Source organism: Nylanderia fulva, unplaced genomic scaffold, assembly GCF_048542155.1.
Source record: "Nylanderia fulva isolate GAGA-0341 unplaced genomic scaffold, ASM4854215v1 Scaffold3, whole genome shotgun sequence".
Lineage (NCBI taxonomy): Eukaryota > Metazoa > Arthropoda > Insecta > Hymenoptera > Formicidae > Nylanderia > Nylanderia fulva.
Genome location: NW_028190368.1, coordinates 2,738,379 through 2,763,125, shown reverse-complemented (window position 1 = coordinate 2,763,125; position 24,747 = coordinate 2,738,379). Strand labels below are relative to the sequence as shown.

General features: G+C 39.0%; 3 protein-coding genes across 7 annotated transcripts in view; all 3 read left to right on the top strand.

Annotated features, from left to right (window-relative positions):
- Positions 1-7,837, top strand: part of Ets96B (ETS variant transcription factor Ets96B) — a 51,306-nt gene extending 43,469 nt beyond the window's left edge. For 3 of the 4 annotated variants that reach the window (XM_085484254.1, XM_029299883.2, XM_085484253.1), the window contains 5 exons: positions 24-159; positions 331-464; positions 5,607-6,124; positions 6,931-7,267; positions 7,403-7,837. In XM_085484254.1, the coding sequence (XP_085340380.1) occupies positions 24-159; positions 331-464; positions 5,607-6,124; positions 6,931-7,267; positions 7,403-7,824 (1,547 nt within the window). In that variant the 3' untranslated portion in view covers positions 7,825-7,837. The remainder of the gene's footprint in view (positions 1-23; positions 160-330; positions 465-5,606; positions 6,125-6,930; positions 7,268-7,402) is intronic. The other variant, XM_085484252.1, reaches the window with a different exon arrangement.
- A 35-nt stretch (positions 7,838-7,872) lies between these two features.
- Positions 7,873-11,438, top strand: Ude (Uracil-DNA degrading factor). Of its 2 annotated transcripts, none has more exons than XM_085484256.1 (4): positions 7,873-7,937; positions 9,509-9,865; positions 9,935-10,666; positions 10,743-11,438. In XM_085484256.1, exons 2-4 carry the CDS (start codon positions 9,516-9,518, stop codon positions 11,017-11,019), a joined length of 1,359 nt encoding a protein of 452 aa, XP_085340382.1. In that variant the 5' UTR covers positions 7,873-7,937; positions 9,509-9,515; the 3' UTR covers positions 11,020-11,438. The 2 variants fall into 2 exon arrangements, with proteins under 2 accessions (XP_085340382.1, XP_085340381.1); XM_085484255.1 differs by lacking the exon at positions 7,873-7,937 and adding an exon at positions 8,611-8,771.
- A 265-nt stretch (positions 11,439-11,703) lies between these two features.
- Positions 11,704-24,747, top strand: part of LOC114928551 (colorectal mutant cancer protein) — a 49,653-nt gene continuing 36,609 nt past the window's right edge. Inside the window, exons 1-2 of the mRNA XM_029299806.2 lie at positions 11,704-12,333; positions 12,814-13,183. Of these exons, the coding sequence (XP_029155639.1) occupies positions 13,074-13,183 (110 nt within the window). The 5' untranslated portion in view covers positions 11,704-12,333; positions 12,814-13,073. The remainder of the gene's footprint in view (positions 12,334-12,813; positions 13,184-24,747) is intronic.

The window sequence follows — 24,747 nt, the reverse complement described above, 5'->3', positions numbered from 1 at the left end:
TATAGTCGTTTCACTTGCGTCAGGTGCAAATGTGAAGCAGGAGTCTAGCAATTGCACGAGAAATGGCGACAATGGCAATTATCACCCCCAGTATCAATCTTCCGTCGCGCACAATCAAAACAACGATTTCCTCGAGCTCAGATCGGATCGTTGCTTCGGGTAAGTTCGATAAAAAAAATCTGAAACTGTGCTCGACTTTTCTATTCAATAATGACGCATTTCGAGGTGCATATGCGACTGCACGATAAAATCTTCATAAGAAAAAAAATTGTCTTGAACTGTCCCACGAGTCTATAATGTATAGAATGAAATTTTGCGTATTATTCGTAGAAATCGCAAGATAAACGGACCGGCTGATAAAAGCACAAAGGACGTCGCCGTGAAGGAGGAACCGGCGGATCGAAGCTACGTGGAACCACTTCCGGTGACAAACATATCCGCGACATCTCAGGACACCCAGAACGGTAAGAAATTCATCTAATCTGCATCTAACATCAAGTTGCGTTAGATAGATTTTTCACGGACGTCGAATGTGTCGAGAAGAAGAGAACGCGAATCGCTGATGGTTACTATCTTCTCTATACGATGATCCGCGCCGTGACAAATCTCTGCACAAAAGGATCCACGTGGCACGCTATTCCACCCCATGGAATCCATAAATAATCGGGGGTACGAGGGGTTACGCTCTCCATTAATCGAGTCGACTTCCGATTAGCCCTTTGAGGGTCTCGTAGCTACATCGACGATAATGTTCGATCCACGCCGTTATCTTAATTGTTGCTCACACTTTTTTTCTCTTTACGATTATTGAAAAATATATAATATTTTTTTAAGGAGGATTTTATCGAAGGGATAAATATATAAAATATTTTATTTTGAAGTAACTAATATACCTATACTATTTTTCTCATTTATTTTATACTATTAAAAAAAATAGATAAAAGAAAGGGAGAACAAGAGAGAGTAGCGATATACCATAAAATGTAACATTTCTCGTGATCGTTGCGAGGCTCCCAACTAATGCGTTGCACCCGCTCACGCGTGACTGAGCATGCGTAATTGAATAATTAAACGATGCTTTCAAGACGAAAGCTATGGCGAGAGAGCGTCTTGCAGATTCCAACAAAAGCTACCGAAAGAAAGAAAGAAAGAAGGCGAGGCTAGTTTTCCCAGAGGGAAAAAATGTTAAGTCGAATATTCTCTCGTGATTCGCGTAAGACAGAGAGATTTTTGACGTGGCATCAACAATGTTTTTAATAACTACGAATTAATTCAGGACTTTTAATCTAGGACTCGCTCGAAAACGCGAATTGAAAAACTTTGAAAAATAAAATAAATTTTTTTTTCAATTATGATAATAATCGTAGGACAATATAGTATTGGAAGCATTTTATAAGAGCTTCTCTGATTAAATGTTTACCAAAATGAAAAATATTAAAAAAATTAATTGAACCTATTTTATATCTTATTGTGATAGATATCGATATTTTTATCGTGGTGTAATAAATATTAATCAGAGAAGCTTTTATATAAAATTCTTCCAAAATAATATATTGTCCTACGATTACCATAATTTTCCGAATAAATTCTAAGAGAAAATTCTCTCTGTGTAAATGTGACATAGAAAGATTGCTGATGCATATTCTCTCGTGATTCGCGTAAGACAGAGAGATTTTTGACGTGGCATCAATGTTTTTAATAACTACGAATTAATTCAGGACTTTTAATCTAGGACTCACTCGAAAACGCGATTTGAAAAACTTTGAAAAATAATATAGATTTTTTTTTTTAAATCATGATAATAATCGTAGGACAATATAGTATTGAAAGCATTTAATAAGAGTTTCTCTGATTAAATGTTTACCACAATTAAATCTCGCATATAAATATTTATTCGCACGGATGAATGCAGAAATCGCGCGAATAATATTTCAGGGAGAATAATAATAATGACATAGTTTTTCTATCGACGTTCATTACTTAATAGGTGATGTGAATCGAAGAAGATACACACTGTCACTACCACTACCACCCTACAAAAGGTAGAGGTAGAACGAGGGGTTGCAAGCTCATGCTTTGTAATCAGACCGATTAGTCTTCCTTTATTCACACACACACACACACACATACACACATACACGCATGCATACATACACAGCGAGCCGAATCCTTTAGGAGCTCGGTTACGGTTATATCCATGGCTCGACACTCTGTATACGCGATACTACCAAGTCACCTGGGATTATGCTCATGCTTCTCTCTTGGCGTAATTCTCCCTACCATTAAGCCGTATTAATTATTCACACGTAGTTTAGGTTAATAATAGGATACATTTGCTCGTATCGATATCCCGCAATCTACTTACGATCATCCAATTTATTTAAAGGAGAAATCGTTCGGCGTATCGCGCGCGAAAATTAAATCGAATATTTTTCAAGTCTTTCGTTGCATGCAGACTCGTCGAATAAAATTTCGCAAATTTGATTATCGTATTTACAGACGACGACGAGAGAAATTGGAGAAAAATATTTGTTAAATATTTCGACCGATTGGAAAATGTTTAGAGAAAAGTATGCAATATATTGGAGATTATCTCGTTATTTAGAGGGGACAAACAATTTCGGAGAGCGATACGACGGGCGGAATAGTAATAACCGGTTAATGGATACCGATTGGTTCCACAGTTGCACTAATTAATACGAGCAGAGGATTACGAGGATTACAGATAGCGGCGGTCTATTCTGCCAACAGAATCGCTTTCCCGTACGCGCAATGTACGTATATACGTATATGTAAAGCGGAAAATTCGCGTTGAACGAAATTCGCGTTTCCCGCATCTTTGATGTCGCAGTGGATATTTTCTACAGCAGAAAACAAACAAAAATACACGTGCGACAGAGAGTGGAATATGCAAAAACCAAAATAGAAAAAAAAAAGAGAGCATTTCCCGTTCGCTCGGGAAAGGACAAGGCGAGCCCGCTCAGGTTTCGCCGCTCGTCAGGTGGGTCGGAAAATAGAGCTTGCATTATTAACGGAGCACTATGCCGGAATTCGAGGCTCAGCGAGGCAGAAGAGAGGAGAAAAAGCGAGAGAGACGGTGAGAGAGAGAGAGTTCTCCTCGTCTGAGAGTGGACGAGAGTGGAAGCCATTCTCTTTTCCGTAGCCGATCCCACCCTGTCCAACGCGTACTGCCGCCCCCTATGGCCAGTCCTGAATTTCAACCCTTCTCCAACCTCCCTCGGTGGCGGCGGTGCCTCGCTTGCACCGGTTTCATCAGCTCGCGATTAATTTTAATCTAAAACCACCCGCAAAGCCTCTGGCTCACCCCTGCCGAGGCTGAGGTCAACCCCTTTCGTCATCCCCTGGCGCCCTATCCGCTTTTCGAGAGAGAGAGAGAGAGAGAGAGAGTGCTAGATCGAGTCCGGGGCTCTCGAGCTATCTTCTGAGATCCGAGTCCGAGATTTCGCCCAAAGTTCGTCGAAAGGTGAAACTAAACGATGAGCCGACTCGATTCCTTTCCAGATTTAACATTTCCTCTTAGATACAATATACACCTCCTTATTGCAATAACATCGCGTATGGCTCTATTGACCGAGATGAAGGAGGTGTATATTGTATCTAAGAGGAAATGTTAAATCTGGAAAGGAATCGAGTCGACTCATCGTTTAGTTGATGAACCTTTTCAAGTATCTAAGAGGACAATAATAAGAATATTAAGTCGGCTCCTTAAATTTTAAAAACACAATATACACCACCTATTGCAATAACATCGCGTGTGGCTCTATTGGCCGAGATGAAGGAGGTGTATATTGTATCTAAGAGGAAATGTTAAATCTGGAAAGGAATCGAGTCGACTCATCGTTTAGTTGATGAACCTTTTCAAGTATCTAAGAGGACAATAATAAGAATATTAAGTCGGCTCCTTAAATTTTAAAAACACAATATACACCACCTATTGCAATAACATCGCGTGTGGCTCTATTGGCCGAGATGAAGGAGGTGTATATTGTATCTAAGAGGAAATGTTAAATCTGGAAAGGAATCGAGTCGACTCATCGTTTAGTTGATGAACCTTTTCAAGTATCTAAGAGGACAATAATAAGAATATTAAGTCGGCTCCTTAAATTTTAAAAACACAATATACACCACCTATTGCAATAACATCGCGTGTGGCTCTATTGGTCGAGATGAAGGAGGTGTATATTGTATCTAAGAGGAAATGTTAAATCTGGAAAGGAATCGAGTCGACTCATCGTTTAGTTGATGAACCTTTTCAAGTATCTAAGAGGACAATAATAAGAATATTAAGTCGGCTCCTTAAATTTTAAAAACACAATATACACCACCTATTGCAATAACATCGCGTGTGGCTCTATTGGCCGAGATGAAGGAGGTGTATATTGTGTTTTTAAAATTTAAGGAGCCGACTTAATATTCTTATTATTGTCCACTTAGATACTTGAAAAGGTTCATTAATGCTGGAAGAGAATGCAAACGTTTAATTCGCGAATTAAAATTCCTCGTGCCTGTCTTCATCTTCGAGGGAAGATGAGTTCCTGGAGAAACCCGACCCTCCTGAAAATCGTCGACCCCTTCGATCCAGCTCACCCTCGAGCGTCGCGGATGCATCGGGGACGTCGTCGTTGCAACAACGTTTTATCGTCGCTCTCTCTCTCTCTCTGACCGCTCGCGCGGCTTCTCAATTTTTCAATATTCCCCGTGCGCGACTTGGAGCGTAACCGGATTACGAGCCGAGAATGGCTCTTTCGGTGGCGGCGGCGCCGGCAAGAGAAAGAGAGAGGAGTGCGGCCCGATTAATATACATATCGCGCGAGCTCTTCGGCTCGGCTTTCGATATTTCAGGGGGCACGCGAGCAGGGAAGTCCCCGCTGGGCTTTGAATATCCACCAATTTCCTGCCGATATTTGTGTGACGAGAGCGCTTCAACCGGCCCGGCGCGTGAGTGCAATCGGTAATACGGGGAGAGAGTGCTCTTTTTTTTCTTTTTTTTTTCCTCTCGAGAGAATTCCTCCTCTTCCTCTGTGCGGATAAAAACGCCCCGCGGATAATCCCGTGCTCTTCTACCTCTCTGTACCACGACGCCTTCTTATTACGATTACGGGAATACGAAGTATCCTTTGTATATACGCTGGAGCAATAATTCTCTCTTTTCAATGCGGAGATTATTTTATTGTGGCATTTTTATAATTGTATATCATTCGCGTAAAAGAGTAGGAATTGAACGTTGTAGGATCAGGCATGGGTGTTGCGCGAATGTAGACTATCTTGGAATTGATTAATATGATTGAAGAAGGGGGAAACAATTTGGAAAATTGAGAATTTAATAACATTTTTTTAGTTACTTAAATAACTTAAAGGACTTTATAATAAATTGCTGTTGAATGAAATATTATGTTTTTTATGCATGTCTTAATATAGATGATTGACATGTGACACGCATAAAAATGATTTCCCTTTCGATTGTATTATCGGTTTGAAGACATTCTATTAAACACTCGACGAGATATTCTATACATGATTTTAATTTAAAATCCAATCTTCGACACAATAATCAATGTCTACAATTACGCTGCGTTTTGTTACAGCAAGCACTTTAATTTATCAACAACGTCAGCAGCAACAGTACGGAAACGTCACGAGGGATCATCCCAGAGGTTCGTCACCATCGTCCAGTCGTCCGGCCAGCGCTTCTTCCTCGACCTCCCAGTGGCAATCGACCTTCTCCGTTTCCTCCGAAACCTTTCTTCCGCGACCGGAGAACTGGAATTCCGAGGTTTACGCGAAACGAAGCGGCACGCCGACCTGGACGGAGCTGGGCACGCAGCTGGACCCCAGAAACTCGTCCTGGGAACGGCAGAACGGTTGTTACCAGAAGAAGGGCTCGCCGGTTTCAACCTGGAATCCGGATCACGTGAACAAGAGGCCGTCGTCGGCGACCGGTGTGCCCACCTGGAGCGACGTTGCTGTCGGTTACCAGCAACAACGACGCGGCTCGCTACAATTGTGGCAGTTCCTGGTAGCCTTGCTCGACGATCCTGCGAATGCACCTTGCATCGCGTGGACCGGGCGCGGGATGGAGTTCAAGCTGATCGAGCCGGAAGAGGTTCGTAGAAAAAGTTGAGAATACTTTATGCCCCAGCAAACACCGATATATAATTGTTACATTGCTGTAATAAAACGGAATATAACAGATAATATAACGTGTACGTTACATGTAACATTCATGTTAGTTGTAATTTCCCACTCATAGATGTAACATTTTAATATAACATATATTACATTGTAGTTATATTGTAATTATATACCAAATAGCACATTGATGTATTGATAAGTCAGTGCTATCTTGGGATATAATGACAATATAACTACAATGTAATATATGTAATATTAAAAATGTTACATCTATGAGTGGGAAATTACAACTAACATATACGTTACATGTAACATGCTTGAGTATATAACATTTATATACTGTGTTTGCTGGGGCGCTTATTTATTTTTTAATTTTACAATTTTCTAATCTTCTTCGTGTAACTATCTTTTCTAATTTTTAATTGAATAAAACAAATGCATTAAAATATAACTCGTAGCGAATTCGGTTGGATGCACTAGTGCGCACCGAGTGCATATAAAAGAGTTTATCGCACACAAATTCACAATGACACAAGTAAGTAAAATACTTAATAGTAAGAGCTATTATTGTCATTATTCACATATTGAACAATAATAATAATAATAATGGGTCTTACTTTTAATTATTATCCTTTTTTAATTACTTGTGTGCGATAAACCTTTATATGTATTCAGTGCGCATTATAGTGCATCCAATTGAACTCGCTATCAGACACGGGGAGAGATATTCTGAGATTTTAGTGGAAATTGCTTCTTTATCATATTTTCTTTTGACAGGTGGCACGCAGATGGGGCGTCCAGAAAAACAGACCGGCCATGAATTACGACAAGTTGAGTCGTTCGTTGAGATACTACTACGAGAAAGGAATAATGCAAAAGGTCGCCGGCGAGCGATACGTGTACAAGTTTGTCTGCGATCCGGAAGCGCTCTTCAATATGGCGTACGGCACCGGCGCGTCTTCGGGGATTAGCGGAGAAGTTCCTAGTAGTATGGTACGAAGTCACGCGACGCCCGGGAAAGGGGCGGGCGGGAACGAAGTTCCAGATTTGATGAAGCATCCTGCCGCGGGATATAGCGACGCGGTTTTCGCTATGTACTCAAACACCGCCGCAGGTTAGGCAAAATACCACGCTTTATTAATGTATTCGTTTTTCATTTATTAGCATTTAAATACATTATATATATATATATATATATCTTTTTAAAAATTAATAAATAACATTTACTACTGTTATATTTTATTTGTAGTGTATGGACCTTCCGGTCTTCATCATTTGCACCAATATCTCGGCGGTAACGAGGGCTTCAAAACACCACCGAGTAGATATCATCCTCATTATTCCCATCAGTACGGTAGCAATCATCATCATCACCATCATCATCCGCCCCCGAGCTATACAGAGACTTTTCTGAACTACAGTCGATTGTCTTCGCACGAGCCGGCTTTCGATTCGAAGACGCAGGAAGCTCCACCGAGGGATTCGTATACCCAGGAAACGGAGAGTACCGGCAGAGATCGGGAGGGTGCTTCGATACCCTACGAAAGCATGCAGAGATCACAATTACCGGCCACAACCTCCGCGCAATCCTCGATACTGGACGGCGCGGCGAGCTCGAAAATTGAGCAAGCGCCGTACACGTGTCTCGGCGTCGGAAGCTGCGTCTGTTAAATAAATGTGATCGAATCTGTTGTTTGCATATTATTCGAAGGGAGATTTCCCGTCGATCCCTATTTGACGTTCCTCGAGACGGAAGAGCAACGCCGTCTGAACGTATATGTGTGGTATATCTTGTAAATATTAACTTATTTTTACGTGCTGAATTATCATCGGAGATAGACTAATAAATCTGTTTCAATGCGAATTTCGATTCGCGTGTAAGCGTTATCTCTGATTGTTACTGTGCGCGTGTTCCAGTAGTTTATCGCGGTTGTAATTTATTTTATAAATATAAAATAAATTATCTTTATCTCAATAGGAAAATTATCGGAAATACAAATTATATGACTTGTGTCTTTTTAATTACAGCGCTCGACATACATTAACAATTCATGGATTTCCATAAATTAGACTAAATGTGACTTTGAAACACAAGACCATTCCAAAAAGCGTGATATCCAAAAGAATAAGAACTAACAAATAAAATGCAGAAAGCACAGTTGTGGAAAATAACACGAACGTTACAAAATAGCTCGATTCGGAAAAATCAATAAACATTAGGATCATAGCATATGGATCATCCTCTTTACGCGTTCTCGACGATGCGCATATGACGTAAGCGTGCGATTGCCCGTGTATTTCGGGCTCTGATGACATGAATCGAACATGTTTATATCGACCTCTCGCTTTCCCTTGTTCACACCGTTGGCCATCCTTCTCCTCAACACGCGACAAAGTTTCGCTGAATAAGTATAACCGATGACTTAAGCCGGCTCGTCAACCTTGCGATCCGAAACCTACTAGACACACTTTGCGAGTGGCAGCGACAACGTCAACATCATCTTAGATTCGTACGAGTGATAATAATACTGATGACGATTAACGGCTAAAGTGCACAATTTGAGATAATACTGTGTGATTAATTTGTATAATTAGAGCTGTATTCAAACAAATTATTCGTAAGTATTTTTTTAATTGTTCCGTATTTTTTATAAATTTGAATATAAATTCTAGTTACACATTTTAATGTAAAATAACTGGTGAGATAAAATATCATTAAACACATGTGTCGAGCGCAATATTCGAAATGAAATTTCCGACTTGAAAAATTTCACGTAGCTAAAATTTTAACATTGAACGTTAAATTGAAAAACGTGTACCAGAGAAGAATGTCGCACTTATAATTGCTAAGGTTGCCAAATATAAACGATTAAACCATTTGCCGGATAGGTATTGATCCTTTCCACGTAACAGCTTCCATAATTCCGAGGACTACGTCAACGATAAAACTGACATACGCGCTTCGCATTCTGATTGACTGTTTCTCCGCCTCCGAGCGCGTTCTCTCCTGATGATTGGCTGCGCCGCTTTGAATCGATCGCTTCATGAACATTGCCAGTTTCCCGAAAACTTAACTTTGCGGCAATGTCAAATGCCGTTAAACGCGTAATTTACCATTTCCATGTTCTTATTGAATTCCAAATCGGCGATAATCGGAAGCGATGAAGCAATTAACAGCAAATAAAAGCATAACGATGTTACTCCAAAATCGATAGAAATCTATTTCGACTATTCATTAATATTCATGTGATGGAGTATAGATGATACACATATTTGCGACATGTTTCTTTTATTTTGTATATCACATTTGCTGAAAATTAAAATTTATTTCGAGATGATTTCCGCATATATATAGATTTAAAATGGCCAAGTCGAAATCCGCCGAGCAGGAGGAAATTGCAGGAGCCATGGGTTTCAAGGACAAGCAGAAAGCATTGGATACCCTGAGGGCTCTGGATGGCCGCGACATCAGTTATCAGTATCACGTAATCACGAGCTTCGTCAGTCGTGCGAAAAGAACTTTGCAGATCACGCGGGACGAAGAGAAGCTGGCGAATCTGCGAGACTCCCTGAAAATCTTCGAGGACTGGCTGACGGATTACAAACAGAGTAATCGGGGAAAAGAGAACCTTGCGTATTTGCCGATCGAAACAATCGAGGCCTTTCGTGGTCTCGCGAGGAAGTACGATGTGTGGAACGACGAGTTCTTCAGGTAAGAACGTGTACTTTTTTTTTTTTTTTTATAAAGATGAGACGTTTCGATAATATAGATTTTTATTAGGGCGTACAAGAGCGAGAAGGGCGATTACAAGGGCCTGCGAACGGCGAAAGTACCTGGCGGAGACATCACGTGGGACATTGAGAGAAACAGGCGCTTGAAGGAGATTATCGGCAAGATCAAGGACGAGCACGTCCAATGGTACGAGACGGACGTGGGTGATCTTCGGGGATTGCCGACGAAGGAACACGCGCGATGCATCGTGCTCGCGTACAGTCCCGATTCCGCAAAGTTGAAGAAATTGGTGACTCAGGTACGCGAAAAATTCGGCGATAATTCGAATAACGAGGTGGACATGGAGGAGGAATATCGAGGTTCTAAGAGAGCTCGCGATGGCTCGTCGAGCAGCGATAGCGAGCCGGAGAAAAAGTTTGCGAAACGTTCACCGGAAGCTGAAGAGAGCCAGCGGAACGAAAAATCGGAGAGCGCGCTGAGTTTCAAGGATAAGGAGAAGGCTTTGCTGAGCATCAAGTCTTTGGAGGGCAGAGATATATCGTATCAGTTTCATGCGATCAGCGGTCTGGTAAAGCGAGCCGAGAGAGTGATATCGTGCACGAAGGATAAGCAGAAGATCAAGAATATGACGGAAGCTGTGGAAGTCTTTGAGAACTGGATCACCGATTACAATGTGAACGGCCGGTCGAAGGAGAACTTCAATTATCTGGCGATCGACATCGTGCGAGCCTTTAAGCCTCTAGCCGAACGATACGGCATCGAAGACAACGGCTTCCTCGAGTGAGTCTCATTATTTCGATTGATCAAAATATTAATAAAGGATAAAAATATGAGAAATTGTAATTTAATTTTGCAGAGTCTACGAAAAGGCGGACGGCGATTACAAGAAACTCAGATCCGTCCGAGTTCCGCAATCGGATGTTACGTGGGACGTAAAAAGGAATGAGCACCTACGAGAATTGGTAGGTCGTATAAAGAAGAACCTTGTTCAATGGTTCGATACGGACGCCAAATTTCGAGATTTGCCCACCGTGGAGCACACGCGGTGCATCATGTGGGCTTTCAGCTACGACGTAGCGAAGCTGAAGAAGCTGTTGCTTACGTTAAACGAGAAACTTAAAGCCGCTGACTAATTTGGCTCAATAAAAATGTTGGATTGTTGCCGGATTGTTATTGCGGTTCGTAAATCGTCATATTTTTATTGCATGTAATAAAAGCAAGAAAGAGATGCTCTTACTGCGTTGCGCAATATATTATGTTTTATCGCGCCGTTTATATATTGAACGCAATACATGTGTCAAATATTTGCTGCAATAAATCTGTTATTTTAATTGTGTGTACGAGAAATAAACGAATATAAGAGCATCTGCTTTCAAGAGATTTTCGAGATACTCGATAAACGAAGAATTAAATGAAAAACAGGAAACTATTTAAAATATATTAAGATATATTATAAGATATATTAAGATATATTATATAAAACATATTATTTTTGAAATAGACATTTTTAAAAATAATATATTTTAAAAATTAATATATTATATATAATATACTGTGGGAGTTTATTTAATCCAGAGAAAAATTCCCGGAGAATCTTTTTCACGAATTTTATATTGCAGAATTAATTGTAAATAATTTTGCTATGACGAAAAGGCATTTTTTTTTTTTAAATTTATACATATATATCACTACCATTATTTACCGACTGCACTTGTACTTATCCGCGGAGCACTTCGTGAACGTAACTTAATCGCGCCACGCTAGATGGCGCCGCGATCGGCCGAGCGGAGGTTTTCGACCGCGACGAACTCAATCGATAGTTTTTATCAGTCACGGTCGGGGGTAGGGTCATAGTCGCGGCTCCGGTTTTGAGGTTAGGGTTAGGTTAGTGACTCGTTGACAGTGAACGCGGGTGGTGAATTATCGCGTTGCGTAAGAGAATCGCTACACATTTGGCGAACTCGAATAAAGCGTCGAACGATAATTCGTCGCGAGTTGCGCGAACCGAGATGTACCAATCGGAAGTAAACAGCGAGTCGTGCGCGATTTCCTGTTAACGGATATATCTGTTTATATCCCGCGCATACACGATCGGAGGCGCGAGATCGCGGGTGGCATCCGAGCGCGTCCAAAAATAGAACGGCGGCGGCGCCTACCGCGTCGACGAACGAATTCCGTTCGCGCGGAGGAGAAAGAAAGAAAGAGAGAGGAATATCGTTCTCCGGAATTCCGACGACGAAGATCCGCGCCGATGACACGAGGATGGAACGCGTGCCGCGATAGTCCCTCCGTACGTCGCCGAGCACGTCCGACCGGAATGTTCCTCGCGACCGAGGGATCTGTCGTCGACCCGAGTCCCGCGTGCCGTTGACACGCGCTCGATCGAATGTCCGACTCCCGGTTCTCGTCCAGAGGCAATCGGGTCAATTGCTACTTGCAGCTGTGAGGTGAGTGAAGTGAGGCACGATATATCGAGATATATCGTAATTGTTATCTGTTCGATTATTTTAATTTTGTGACAACTTCAAACTGTCAAAGTTTCTTTTTCAATTTTTAAATAATTAAATTAATGTATATAATATATAATATTACATAATGTATAATGTTACATATAATATTACATATAATATTATATTGTAATAATATATATTACATATGATACGATATGTATTGTATATATTACATATAATATTACATGTAGTATTACATATATATATTACATATAACATTACATATAATATTGCATATAATATAGTGCATATATTTATATATATTACGTATAATATTACATATAATATTACATATATAATATTACATATTTAGTGAAAATCCAGAGAAAAATCTCTGGAGGATCTTTTTCACGAATAAAGTATAAATATTTGTTATGGCGCGAAAAAGACTGATATTTGATGACGTTTCTCTTGCAGGATTTCGGAGCGAGTTTTTGTGACATAATACTCGCGACGATGCCGTGCGTGCGGCACGCGTCGTCGCGTGTCGGCGCGAGATAGAAGCGCGTCGACGGCGGCCGCGAGAGCATCGATCTCTCCGCGCGGGCGCGAATTAAGATTCGGCACGCGGCGGGCGATCGGGCGCGAATGTGACGAGGCGAGCGACGACGGATGGCACCGATCGGCGGGAAGAATACCGATGACGACGGCCGAGCCCGAGCATCCCCAGTGAGAAGATGTCGCAGACCGCGGATGCCGAAAGCGAGACGGGCTCCATTTGCGACGAGGAACGCGTCCGGAAGCTATTCCAGGCCTGCGACGGCGACGGCGACGGATACATCGACAGGTAAGTCATTTCTTCACAAAAATTGTACCTGCGAGCTGGAAAGAGATATACCTATGTACTGATCGAGCTCTTCTCTAGAGGAGTATCCCTCCGGTTGCTATCGATCGCGCTGATAACACGCGACCCTCCATTTATTTTCATGACGATGATTAGCGCGCTGAAAAGGAAATACCGAAGAACTCGAATGGGATTTCTATAAAACTAAATTCTATTCTTTGCGACATCAGAACATAATTGGAGATAGAAAATTTAAATTACATAATGTATAAAAATAGATTATATACAGAGTTTCAGGAGTGGTTAACATTCTAGGTCATGTGATTCTTGTATTGTATGCATTATTTTAAAAAAAAGTTTATATACACATATCCTATTCTGGATGATTATAACGATACGGTGTTCAATTTTGAAAACGAATACATTTATTAATTTTGATAGAATTATATTTTATGAAACAATAACATTAAATTTTAAGTTTACAATAATAGTACAACATAAATTAATTAATATTAAGTTTGATATAAGTGAACACATTTTAATTATATTAGAAATCAAAAATTTCAAACTAACATCAACTTATTAAACGTCTAATGTTTACACTCATAATAAGAAATGATGAAAAAATGTAATTTGTTCATTGAATTCGGTTGTATTAAATTAATGAATGTATTCGTTCTTAAGATTAAACACGCTGTATCTTTATAACAGTTTAGGATAGATAATTATATAAACTTTTTTGTTTAATAAAATGATGTGTACAATCATATCTTAGAATCTAGAATATTAAAACACCCTCCTGAAACACTCTGTATATAAAAATAAGTAATGCAGCATATAGAATCGCACTCGAGTTGAATTTTTTCGAATTGTACGCAGAGAGGATTTTCTCTTAGAATTTATTCTGAAAATCATAATAATCCTGGGCCAATATATGATATTGGAAGAATTTTATAATAGTTTCTCTGATTAATATTTTTATCACAATAAAATATGAATATCTACCACAACAAGATATAACATATGTTCGATTAATTTTACTATGTACATATTAATATTTTTTATTTATTTTGACCATTTTTTTCATTTTCCCATTTTCATAAATTAAGCCAATATTGTGGTGCATGTTGCTGTAATTAAAAGTGTATTTCTAGACTATATATTTTTATCGATAACACTTAATATGAATTTATTCTGAAAAGTGTCAACAATGACACATCCTACAGTCCTGCGCTGATGATAATATTTATAAAGATGAGTAATACTAGAAAAGTGTAATATTTCCTGGCAAATCGATTAAAACTTGCATGTGTTACATGTTGAGTTCCTCTTGACGAATTCAGAACGCGCGAATCTTGGCGGTTACGCAATTAAGCGGTGGCTGATATCGCGGAATGGAAAGAGCTCTCGCGCCTTGACGCGACCGCGCCTGCCGTTGGCACGTACGTTTTAATTATTTCTTCAATTAATTAGAAGCCTCGCCTCTCTCTCTCTCTGCCGCGAGTGCCGAGAGTTCACCCTCGACTCTCCCGGGACTTAACGGGAGAGAGACGGCCGGCCGGTCGTCGTCGTCTATTTCTTTTTATCCCGCGCGCCAACTTTTGCGAGTAAACTAAACTGTCGAGATCGCCGCGGTAATAGAACGCGTCCAATAATAAGTTTGCGATAATTTACGAGCAGACCTCATCTCTCTTTCTCTCTCTCCTTCGAGCCGCCAACTATATTAACGGCGTAAAACTTCATCATTCTCTTCTTCATCCGCCTTCGTCGATTTTTCTCGACTGAAAAACATTTTCTCGCGTATAGAATTATTTAGCAGAGCCGTCTCTGTTTCATAAAACTAACTTGCAACTCGAGAAAATGTTCCCTCTCATTTTTATTCGACAGCACATTGAAACATCTGGAGAATTATACAAGAGATCCCTTATACTTTTGTTTTCCAGTTCGTAAATATTTTCTTGCGTTGTTTTATGTTCTATTTTTTCTCGCTCGACATTTGTATCGTTATCCATGTCTCGATATGTTTCCCTCTCGTTAATTTTTTCTTTTTTTTTTCGCAAAAGAGCTTTGCTCGACGAGGCCCTCGACATTGCGTGTTCCTCCTCCCACGAACTCGCGTTCTTATTCTCTTCCGATGAAGCTTTAGCCTTTTATTGCGCTCGTCGAACATTACGGTCCATTTCGTTCCTCGGTGGTTCTTACCTGGTAGCTTTTCGCCGGAGGTAAACTTACGTAGGCAAAATTATACACGGGTTACACACCACGCACGTAATGTTTACATGGATTCCGCTCTACGTGCGCCATAAGCTACGCAAACTACATTTATATGCGTATGGAAGACGGGAGAAATCGATTCGGTGCCCTATAGCTTCTCTCTCTTTATTTATCCCTGCTTTTTTCCATATACGTCGATCCGTATCTGTAAATGAAAACGGATGACTTTCTGTTGATCGCAAAAAGCTTTATTCAAAATTTAATTTAAAACTAATGCTTTTTGTAATTTATCTACATAGAACGCAACTAAAGGAAATGAGGAGTCAATAATTGTCAGTATTTTGCAAAGAAAAATTTATTTGATCTGTCCAAGTCACGTGATATGCTGAATAAATATAGATTTAACGAGATTAAAAAATTGAGACAATTACGTTTGCGGATTTTCCAAAATTCAATTTAAAAGTGATGTTTTTCTTATTTAAATAGAACACAACTAAGGGAAATAAGGAATCAATAATTGCTAGTATTTTCCAAAGAAATTTATTTGATCTGTCCAAGTCATATATGGCATTCCAGGTAGACATATAGATTTAACGAGACTCTCCGCCAAAAATCGAGACAATCGCATTTGCGGATTTTTCGAAATTTAATTTAAAAATGATGCTCTTCTTCTTATCTAAAGCAATAGAACGTATAACTAAGGGAAATAAGGAGTCATTAATTATCAGTATTTTCCAAAGAAAAATTTATTTGATCTGTCCAGGTCACATGACATGCTGAGTAGACATAAAAAAGTCAAGACAATCGCGGTCGCGGATTTTTCGAGCTGATCGAGAGACTCATTCGAAGAAAATTGAATTAAGATGCGCGTTCGCGACGAGAAAGACGGAAAGAAAAAAAAAGAGAAAGAAGGGAGCATGCGAGCACGAGTATCTGCTCGAGCTTTAAATCTCACGAACGAGATTTATCGTCGGCGATCTAGTTTTGTCCGTGTGGTATACGATAAAATGATCGGATCTTCCGAGAAATTATCGCGCCGTTGTTGGCGCCGTTAACGAATCTCGCGCTCGATTGTCCCGAGATAAATAAATCCTCTTGGTTTCGAGGTCGCGGGCAACATCTGCGTGATTGGAACCGGGGGAATGATTTATAAATTAACCGCCGGTCCTCCCCGCGCGATAATAATTGCCTTTACGTCGTTAATTATCGCTCCAGGGGGAGGAATGTAACATCGATTCGTTAACGAGCAATAATTTATTACGACGTCGAATACGTCGTCGCGGCGTGTTTTATGGCGATCATTCGGCTCGCGACTCTTCTCGCGTGTGCACGCGCAAGTTTATTTATCCCTTCATATATTTTATTTCCATAGAGAGTGAGAGAGAAAGGGAGACAGAGTCGTGCGATACGCGTGTGGCAACTATAGTCTCATATATATACATTTTTACGTTTTATAAGCGAGATTCGTCGAGTTAAGGAACTCGACGACGAGGAGGAGAGCTCGTGCGTTCTACAAACAAATTAAGAGAGTAAACCCGGCGGAATTCCTCTCTCCCTCTTTCTTCTCTCCGCGAAAAGGACGAGAAGGATGAAACAATATTTCCCGACTCGTTGGCATTCATTACGTGGCGCGCTTTCGTAACCTCGTTATATCCTCGCTCGCCACCTCAAAACTTTGCGAAACGCGCGATGCACACGTATACTTTACACGCAAACTTTCATCAGCTTCTTCTCTCCAAGTATATGTATACGTATGATAATTTAGAGAGCCCAATTGTACCTTTTTCGACGAAATTTCTTCACAAAACTACGACATCATTTTTTTATCATCTATACAAAATATTTTTTCGCGTTTTTTATCTCTAAAGGTACCATTTCATATGTAGCATGCTGACGCAGCAATTTGTTGCTATTGATGAGGTTCAATTAAACAAGCACAGAGAGAATTTTCTCTTAGAATTTACCCTGAAAATCATGATAATCGTGCAACATTATTGTACTGAAAGAATGTTATAAGAGTTTCTCCAATTAATAGTTATCACAATAAAAATATTACTATGTACATATTAATATTTTTTGTGGTAAATATATTAATCAGAGAAACTCTTATAAGAGTCTTCCAATGCCATATTGTCGCACAATTACCATGATTTTCAGGATAATTAAATTTTAAGAGAAAATTCTCTCCGTGCATAGTTTGATTTTAATTATTATTATTATTATTATTATATTAAATAATGAATTTTCTCTAATAAATTTTGATCACGTGACTGATTCGCTGCTGCAGCACGCTGCATATGAAAAGGGATGCTTTTTTTTATTAAATATACAAATTGAAAAATCCTCCACAATGAAAGTACTGATAATAATGAATGGAGAGCGCTGTCCGGCAATTAATTTTTGCTGTTTTATGCCTCGACATCGATTCCGCACGCAAATATACATACCTAATTAATTCAAGTACGAATCTTTTGATACAAGTTTTAATCTCATTTTTATTATTTCTGTATTATTCTTTCATGTCATCTATCTATTGGGAGCGCCATATTTTGTGCACAAATAAACTGCAGAACTTTTGTATTAAATAAGTATTTTTATGAGCAAGAGGTCGATAAAAAAACTGTAATTTTTTTAACTTTTATTGTTTTTTTATACATTACAGCGCTCCCCGTTCATTATTATCGGTACTTTAATTGTATATCAATAAAAAGAAAAGTCCTTGAACTCAAAGTCGGTAAAACAGTCATGGTCAGCATTGCCTTAAAGGAGAGATAAAATAACGAAACGCTCGCTATTTGTCGAGAACCTTCGAACAATTATCGGATTGACGTCAGGAAGCCCGATGACCTAACTTTTCGGGGTGCAGTTTGGCGTGGTTTCACGGCCACGAAAAGGAGATTGCGTGTTTCCCGGACTGATAACAGAAGGGAGAGAAGGAAGGTCGATTTCGTCGATGTACAGAGAGACACCCTCGAACGATATATTCCGAGGGTCGGCCTCGAGGAGAGGGTTGCTCCCTCCCCACGATTTTATGGCAAGTGAGTCACGCTATACAACCCGCGATCGGGTTCTCGTCTTCTCTCCCTTTTCGTTTCCGGGTTTTATACGACGAACCGAGCACTCCTTCGCGCGCAACCAGCGCTTGCAGACTCGTTTATTTCGCGCGCGGAATACGAGCTGCATACTCATTCCCGGGATGCAACAGATTTCCGTGAACGAAAGCGGCTCGTAAACGTAAAATTTCGGGCCGTTCCGCGTTACGGAGTAACGCGAAGGAATAAAGAAAAGCGAGCGATCGTTTGCTCCAGTAAGAACCGTGACTACATTTCCTCGATATCTTTTTTTTTCTTCTTTTTCTTCTCGCCGTCTTAGTTCCTATACGTCCACGATTTACTTTACGAATACATTTCCCACGCGATACAGTTCTCTTTTTTATGAATAACAATTTTCTTTCTCCGAATAGCTTTTCTATCGACAGAGGAATCTCCGGAGAGCAGTTTCACTTTGATATTCAAGGGTAAAAATGATCGATTTCGCGAAAATTTAACGTCTGGCAAGAATTCAGATACAAGGACAAAAATTATGTATTTATTAGCGGAGAAAAATCAATATCGCAAGACTACCGTTGATAATAATGACTTGTTTGGTAACTTGTCATTTTCGAATTGTCATTGTGCACGAAATTTAGATATACGATAAACAGATTTGCGGACGTTTTCGTGACAATTCTCAGATTTCCTCGACTGCGACATCTATAAGTTAACCGGATATGCAGCGGACGACTTATCTGGGTTTGTTTGCACGCGACAGGATACGTAAACATAGTGGAAGGAAATTTCTGCGAAAGATTTCTCCAAAAGAAATATTGCGCTAGAGCGGCGCTCGCTCAAATCGATACCTCGATTCGTCCTCGGGGCTTCAAAAAAAAAAAAAAAAAACAAAGCTACACGTACGTTTATCGTGCAGTATTTGATTTAATAAAAATAGAGTAAAGAGACGAATTATAAAAGGCAGCCGGAGGGAGAACGATAAAGAGATTACTATTTTTAAAAATTATATAATATATGTTGACGGAAAAAAATATTAGTTATATTATAATTAAATTTTAGGTGTCTATTACACCTGAAATTTTGTTATTACATTGACAAAAAATTATTGAATTTGAATAAATTTGTATTTCAATACTGCCCTATAAATGATTTATTTGAAACTAATAATACATTAATTTGATGTGAAAAACTATTTGTTTGATGTAAAAAAATTCTTTTGTTTCAAATAAATGATTTATAAGGCAGCATTGAAATAAATATATTTATTAATTTAATAATTTTTAACTATAATTTAACGGTGAGGACTCTCTACTAAATTATAGCTTAATTAAGACTTAATAGATAACATAAAGATATTTAAAATTTAGTTATTATATTTTTTCATGTTACATTTATTAATAATTTTATTTCTTGCGACACTTCGCTCAAACCATTTCCAGGAACGGCCATTTTTACGCGCACTCGTAATTTCGCGCGGCAGCTTGCTCCTGTATCCCCGTTTATCTCGCTTCGATTCAGCCGCGATAAATCTCAAAATCGTCCCGACTAGTGATCGTTATTTACGTCTCTCTCCTTCTCCGACATGGAGGGAATACATATTCCACCGTGCCGCTGAAATTCTCGTTTTATCGACACGTCATCATGGATGATTGTCTACCGGATTATATGTATAGAACTTTCGTTTTTTTTCTCATATTTCTGCCGAAGACTGAATGAAATAAATAATGTACAAATTTTTTATTAAGTACACAGAGAGAATTTTTCATGATAATCGTATGACAATATTATTGAAAGAATTTTATGAGTTTGTCTGATGATTAATACTTACCACAAAAAAAATATTAATATCTACCACAATAAAATATAAAATATGTTTGATTAATTTTACTATGTATATATTAATATTTTTTATTGTGATAAATATTAATCAGAAAAACTTTTATAAAATTTTCCTATACTGTCCCGCGATTGCCATGATTTTCAGGATAACTTCTAAGAGAAAATTCTCCCCGTGAAGATTAATTTGTAATAATTAATTTAACAATAATACATAATTATGAAATTGTTAACAAACGCGTTACATGAAACGAGAGCATATTTTTTTAAGGCATCATTTATTATTGATATTTTTTTTTCGGATTAAAAAAACTGACGAACGCGCGCGACAGACAGACCTTCGCATTAAACGAATTATTTTCGGAGCCACTGTAAATTTAATGAATATTGACGATCGATACGCCGATATCATAACTGGCGACGTCAAGGTCCCGCGTCTCTCGTCGCCGAATTATTAATATCAGTCGGAGAGATTCCGAGATTAACTCCATTATCGTTGCGATCGTGACACTAAAGTTCGTATGTGCATATATGAGAGATAAATCTCTTGCAAAATTTTATCCTATAGGAAGATCGTACGTAACCACCGACGGGTTTGAATAATCGACGACATGCAAAGGTCCGGTGTCTGGGCAACCTCGTAATCGGGGTAACACGATTTCTCGCTAATTATCGCGAAATCTAAACCTCTCGAGAGACAGAGAGAGCGCTGACAAAGAGATGATCGTTAAAAGGGGGAGATGGAGTGCTGCGGGCGGATTTGTTGAAGAGCGAGGAGACTTCTCTTCTCTCTTCCCGTTAAAAACCATCCGCATTAGGTAACATCCCTCCATTTCTCTTCCCTCTCTTGCAGCTTCTCTTTTTCCGTTTCTCTCTTCCTCTTTCTTTTTTTTATTTTTATTTGTCTCGTTTTGTTTTTAATGGCGCCCGCGGGACAGTGGACCCGAGTGCTCGCCTTTCTCCGAAAGGGCGGATTAGCCCTTTTATAAGGTGGTATGAGACTCTTTTTATATAACAGACTTTGAGGGATTCGGCGTCTTTCTCGATGCGAAACAGAGCGAGACACTTACAATAATGAGACGACATCGCGCTCTTCGAGTTTCCTCATGCAACCGCCAATTTTTTTTTTGCTGTTTTTTGCACTCTTTCGTACATCGTTTCGTATTTTCTAGCGATTTGTAAAAAGAAAAGAATCACCCCATTTATCTTCCTCGAAACTTATTTATCTCTTATTTTTAACTCTATTTTTCTGTTAAGATCTTTTCACTACATAAATACGAAAAGCTAGATTTAATAATGGTATCGGTTCTTCTTCTCTCGCGTGACCTCGACCTCGAAGGACCTCGATGCAAAGGTCGCGAAAGGTCCTTGGAATTCTTCGGAGAGATACGCCAAAGGACTACGGCACAACGTGATAGGAACCTGATCTCGTCTGCCTGAAAAGCCTTTTTCTGCGAATCTCACGCTGCAAAATCTCCGGAACAATGATCTCGTATATCGGTATATACAATCGGGTTTGAGAAGCAACGCCTTAACGCGGGAGCAAGATCTTCGCCGTCCTGTATTATGTGATAAGGTACGAGAGTTTCACATCTTTCATCATTATGCGTGCCGCTCGGTCTTTTAAATCGAGCCTAGTTTTCTCCGACAATCAAGTTTGCCGCGAAGCTGAATTGTTCCGGCACTCTCTATGAATTGTATTGAAATTCTGCGGGTGGAATAACTTCATGCTAACTTCACAAAGACACATTCATTCCCTATATACTTTCCGTCCCTTTGATATTTTTCAACCCTAAATTTTCTTTTGTTCCGTGCTTTTTCGGGTACTTTAAGTTGACTCGTCTCTCTTTCTACATATGCGCTGTTTCGCGAGCACGATGATTAAAAAGTAAAGGCAGAGAGGGAGATAGAGAGAGAATTCGCTGGATCGGAAAACGGGAAAGGACTGTAACGAGATCACCGCGTTACAGGTCGAGGCACGAAATTGAGTTTTGATCCAATCGCGCGCCACGTCCAATATCGACACAAGCTCGTGTATTCCCTCGGAATTTTCTGCAAGACCCGGAAAGTCCTCTCGACAGCGTCCTCGACGCTGATAATTTCAATCCACCCAACCATCGCGCGAGTCGTATTCTTCGTTTTCCTCTCATCTCCGGCTCCGTAAATGTTCTTAGCCTACCAAATACGCGTAATTGAGCGCGTATACCTACTTGATGCAACAACTGATTTATCTACTCTTTATTAACGCGAAAAAAGGGATGAATCGCGCAAAAATTCATCCAATCGGTTGAATCGCAAAATATATCGAAGAGGGATGGAAAAAAAGGGAGGAAGAGGGAAGTTTATGTGAGGGGGTAGAAATTAAACAAGCCGTTAAATTCACTTTTCTCATCGAGCGAATCAACATATCGACGCCGCGATGATGCACCGCGTATTACAACGCAATCGTTTTCCCACGTGGCGGCACATTTATTTCGCACTCGGCGTTGTTCGAGGAGGCGCCGTTTAATTGCCGCCTGTATAAATATGCGACGCGTGTGCGCCATACGTTTCGCGATCGAGTGTTTTACATTTATTTCCGCAGGTTACGCTCGAGTAAATTAATACGTTATCGCGTTGCGATAGAGAAAACATGATCCGCGAGCGTCGAATCATTATTTGGTTCTCTCGACATTTTCCGATTCGCAATTATATTAAAAAATATCTTCGCAATATTAGATATATATGTATATAGAGGGAGAGAGTTTAATAAAAAAAATTAACGAGATTTACAATAAATAGCAAATGTAGGTATTATATTGGCTGAAAAGCTAGAGGCTAAATTTCGAAAATTATAAAGATTATTTAATAAAAGATATTTATTAGAGATTCTCTCGCTCGTTGCAATAATCGATTGTTTATTATTTCAAACAGTTTCCTGTTTATAAAAAAAATGAAATATTAGAGAGGGTTCACGAATAATTGTATAAATATTAAAAGTTAATAAAAACGATCATAAAATAATTTTTGAGTTTACAGAAATTAGAAATAGAGACACATTCGTCAAAAGATAAATTTTAATTAGAAAATTGCAGAAGAGAAAAACAATAAAAACGGTTAATGAAATATTTATAAGCTTTTCCCTAGCTGTCGCAATGATCTGTTGCTCATTCCGAGCCGGGTACGTACAAACGGTTTCTTCATGGGAAAGGTGACCCGCACGGAGGGACAAAAAGATAGAGAAAGAGCGACGTACATGTGCATTTAAAATAAGCTCGGGCGTAAAACCGCATACGCGACGAGAGTGACGTGCATCGCAGTGGGATTAAGTTGCATTTGTTTTTCACGCCGGCAACGATATGCGGATAGATTTTTCTTTCTCTTTGCCTTCTCCCGAACCGCAGCGCGAACGCGAAATGCGTCTACCTCGCAGTGACATTTGGCGCGCCGTCGCGATCCTCTCATCTCTCGCAGACAGGATATGTACCTTGTGAAAAATTCTTTCTCCGTGATCTAATTGAATTTCAATAATTGCTTTTGATCATCGTCGCACTCTCTCTGATAATTTGTGAAAAGTTGACGATTTCATTTTAAAGTCGCGCTAAATTGAAAAAAGTGCTGATTAAACTCTATGGTGATTTTTATCTTTATCTCTTTTTTATTTTTTTTTTTTTTATTATGTATTTTAAATAGTTCCAAAAATTAATATTATTCGATCAAATTTCTGGTTGATACTTATAGGTTCACAATGTATATAGAGCGTGTCCGAAATTGTGGCGACAATTGACAAGATGATTAAATTGATGATGCAGAAGTAATGTTTACTTTCGGTTTTGCTTTCAGAAAAAAAAGTGACTTTGAAGATTACAAAATTAAGAAGAGATAAATCTCATGTTCTTTTTGAACATAAATAATCTTTAACGTTCAATCTTCTCGTGTTGTGTTTATGTCAACAATTTTATTTCGATTAAAACATGCACAGAGATATATATTTTACTGGAAAGATAAAAGTGATATTTTTATATTTTATACACGGATTTTCTTTTAGTTAGAATTTACCTTGAAAATCATGAGACAATATGATATTGGAAGAATTTTATAAGGGTTTTTCTGATTAAAAATATCTACCACAATAAAAAATATTAATATGTATACATAATAAATTTTATTATGTATTATATATAGTAAAATTAATTGAACATATTTTATATATCTTATTGTGGTAAATATATATTTTAATCAGAAGATCTAATAAAATTCTTACAATATCATATTGTCCCATGATTTTCAGGGTAAATTCTAAAAGAAAATTCTCTCTGTGTACAAAAACTAATTTCAGACACATATTCTATATGTCTCGTCATTTTGCTACAATTTTTCTCGCTTGTTCATAATAAAAAGGGCAAAGTGCGGCTCGCGTCGCGTTAACCCAAAGTGAATTTGAAGCGAAGGAACGTCGGTGACGCGTGCAAGAAAAACGACAAGGAG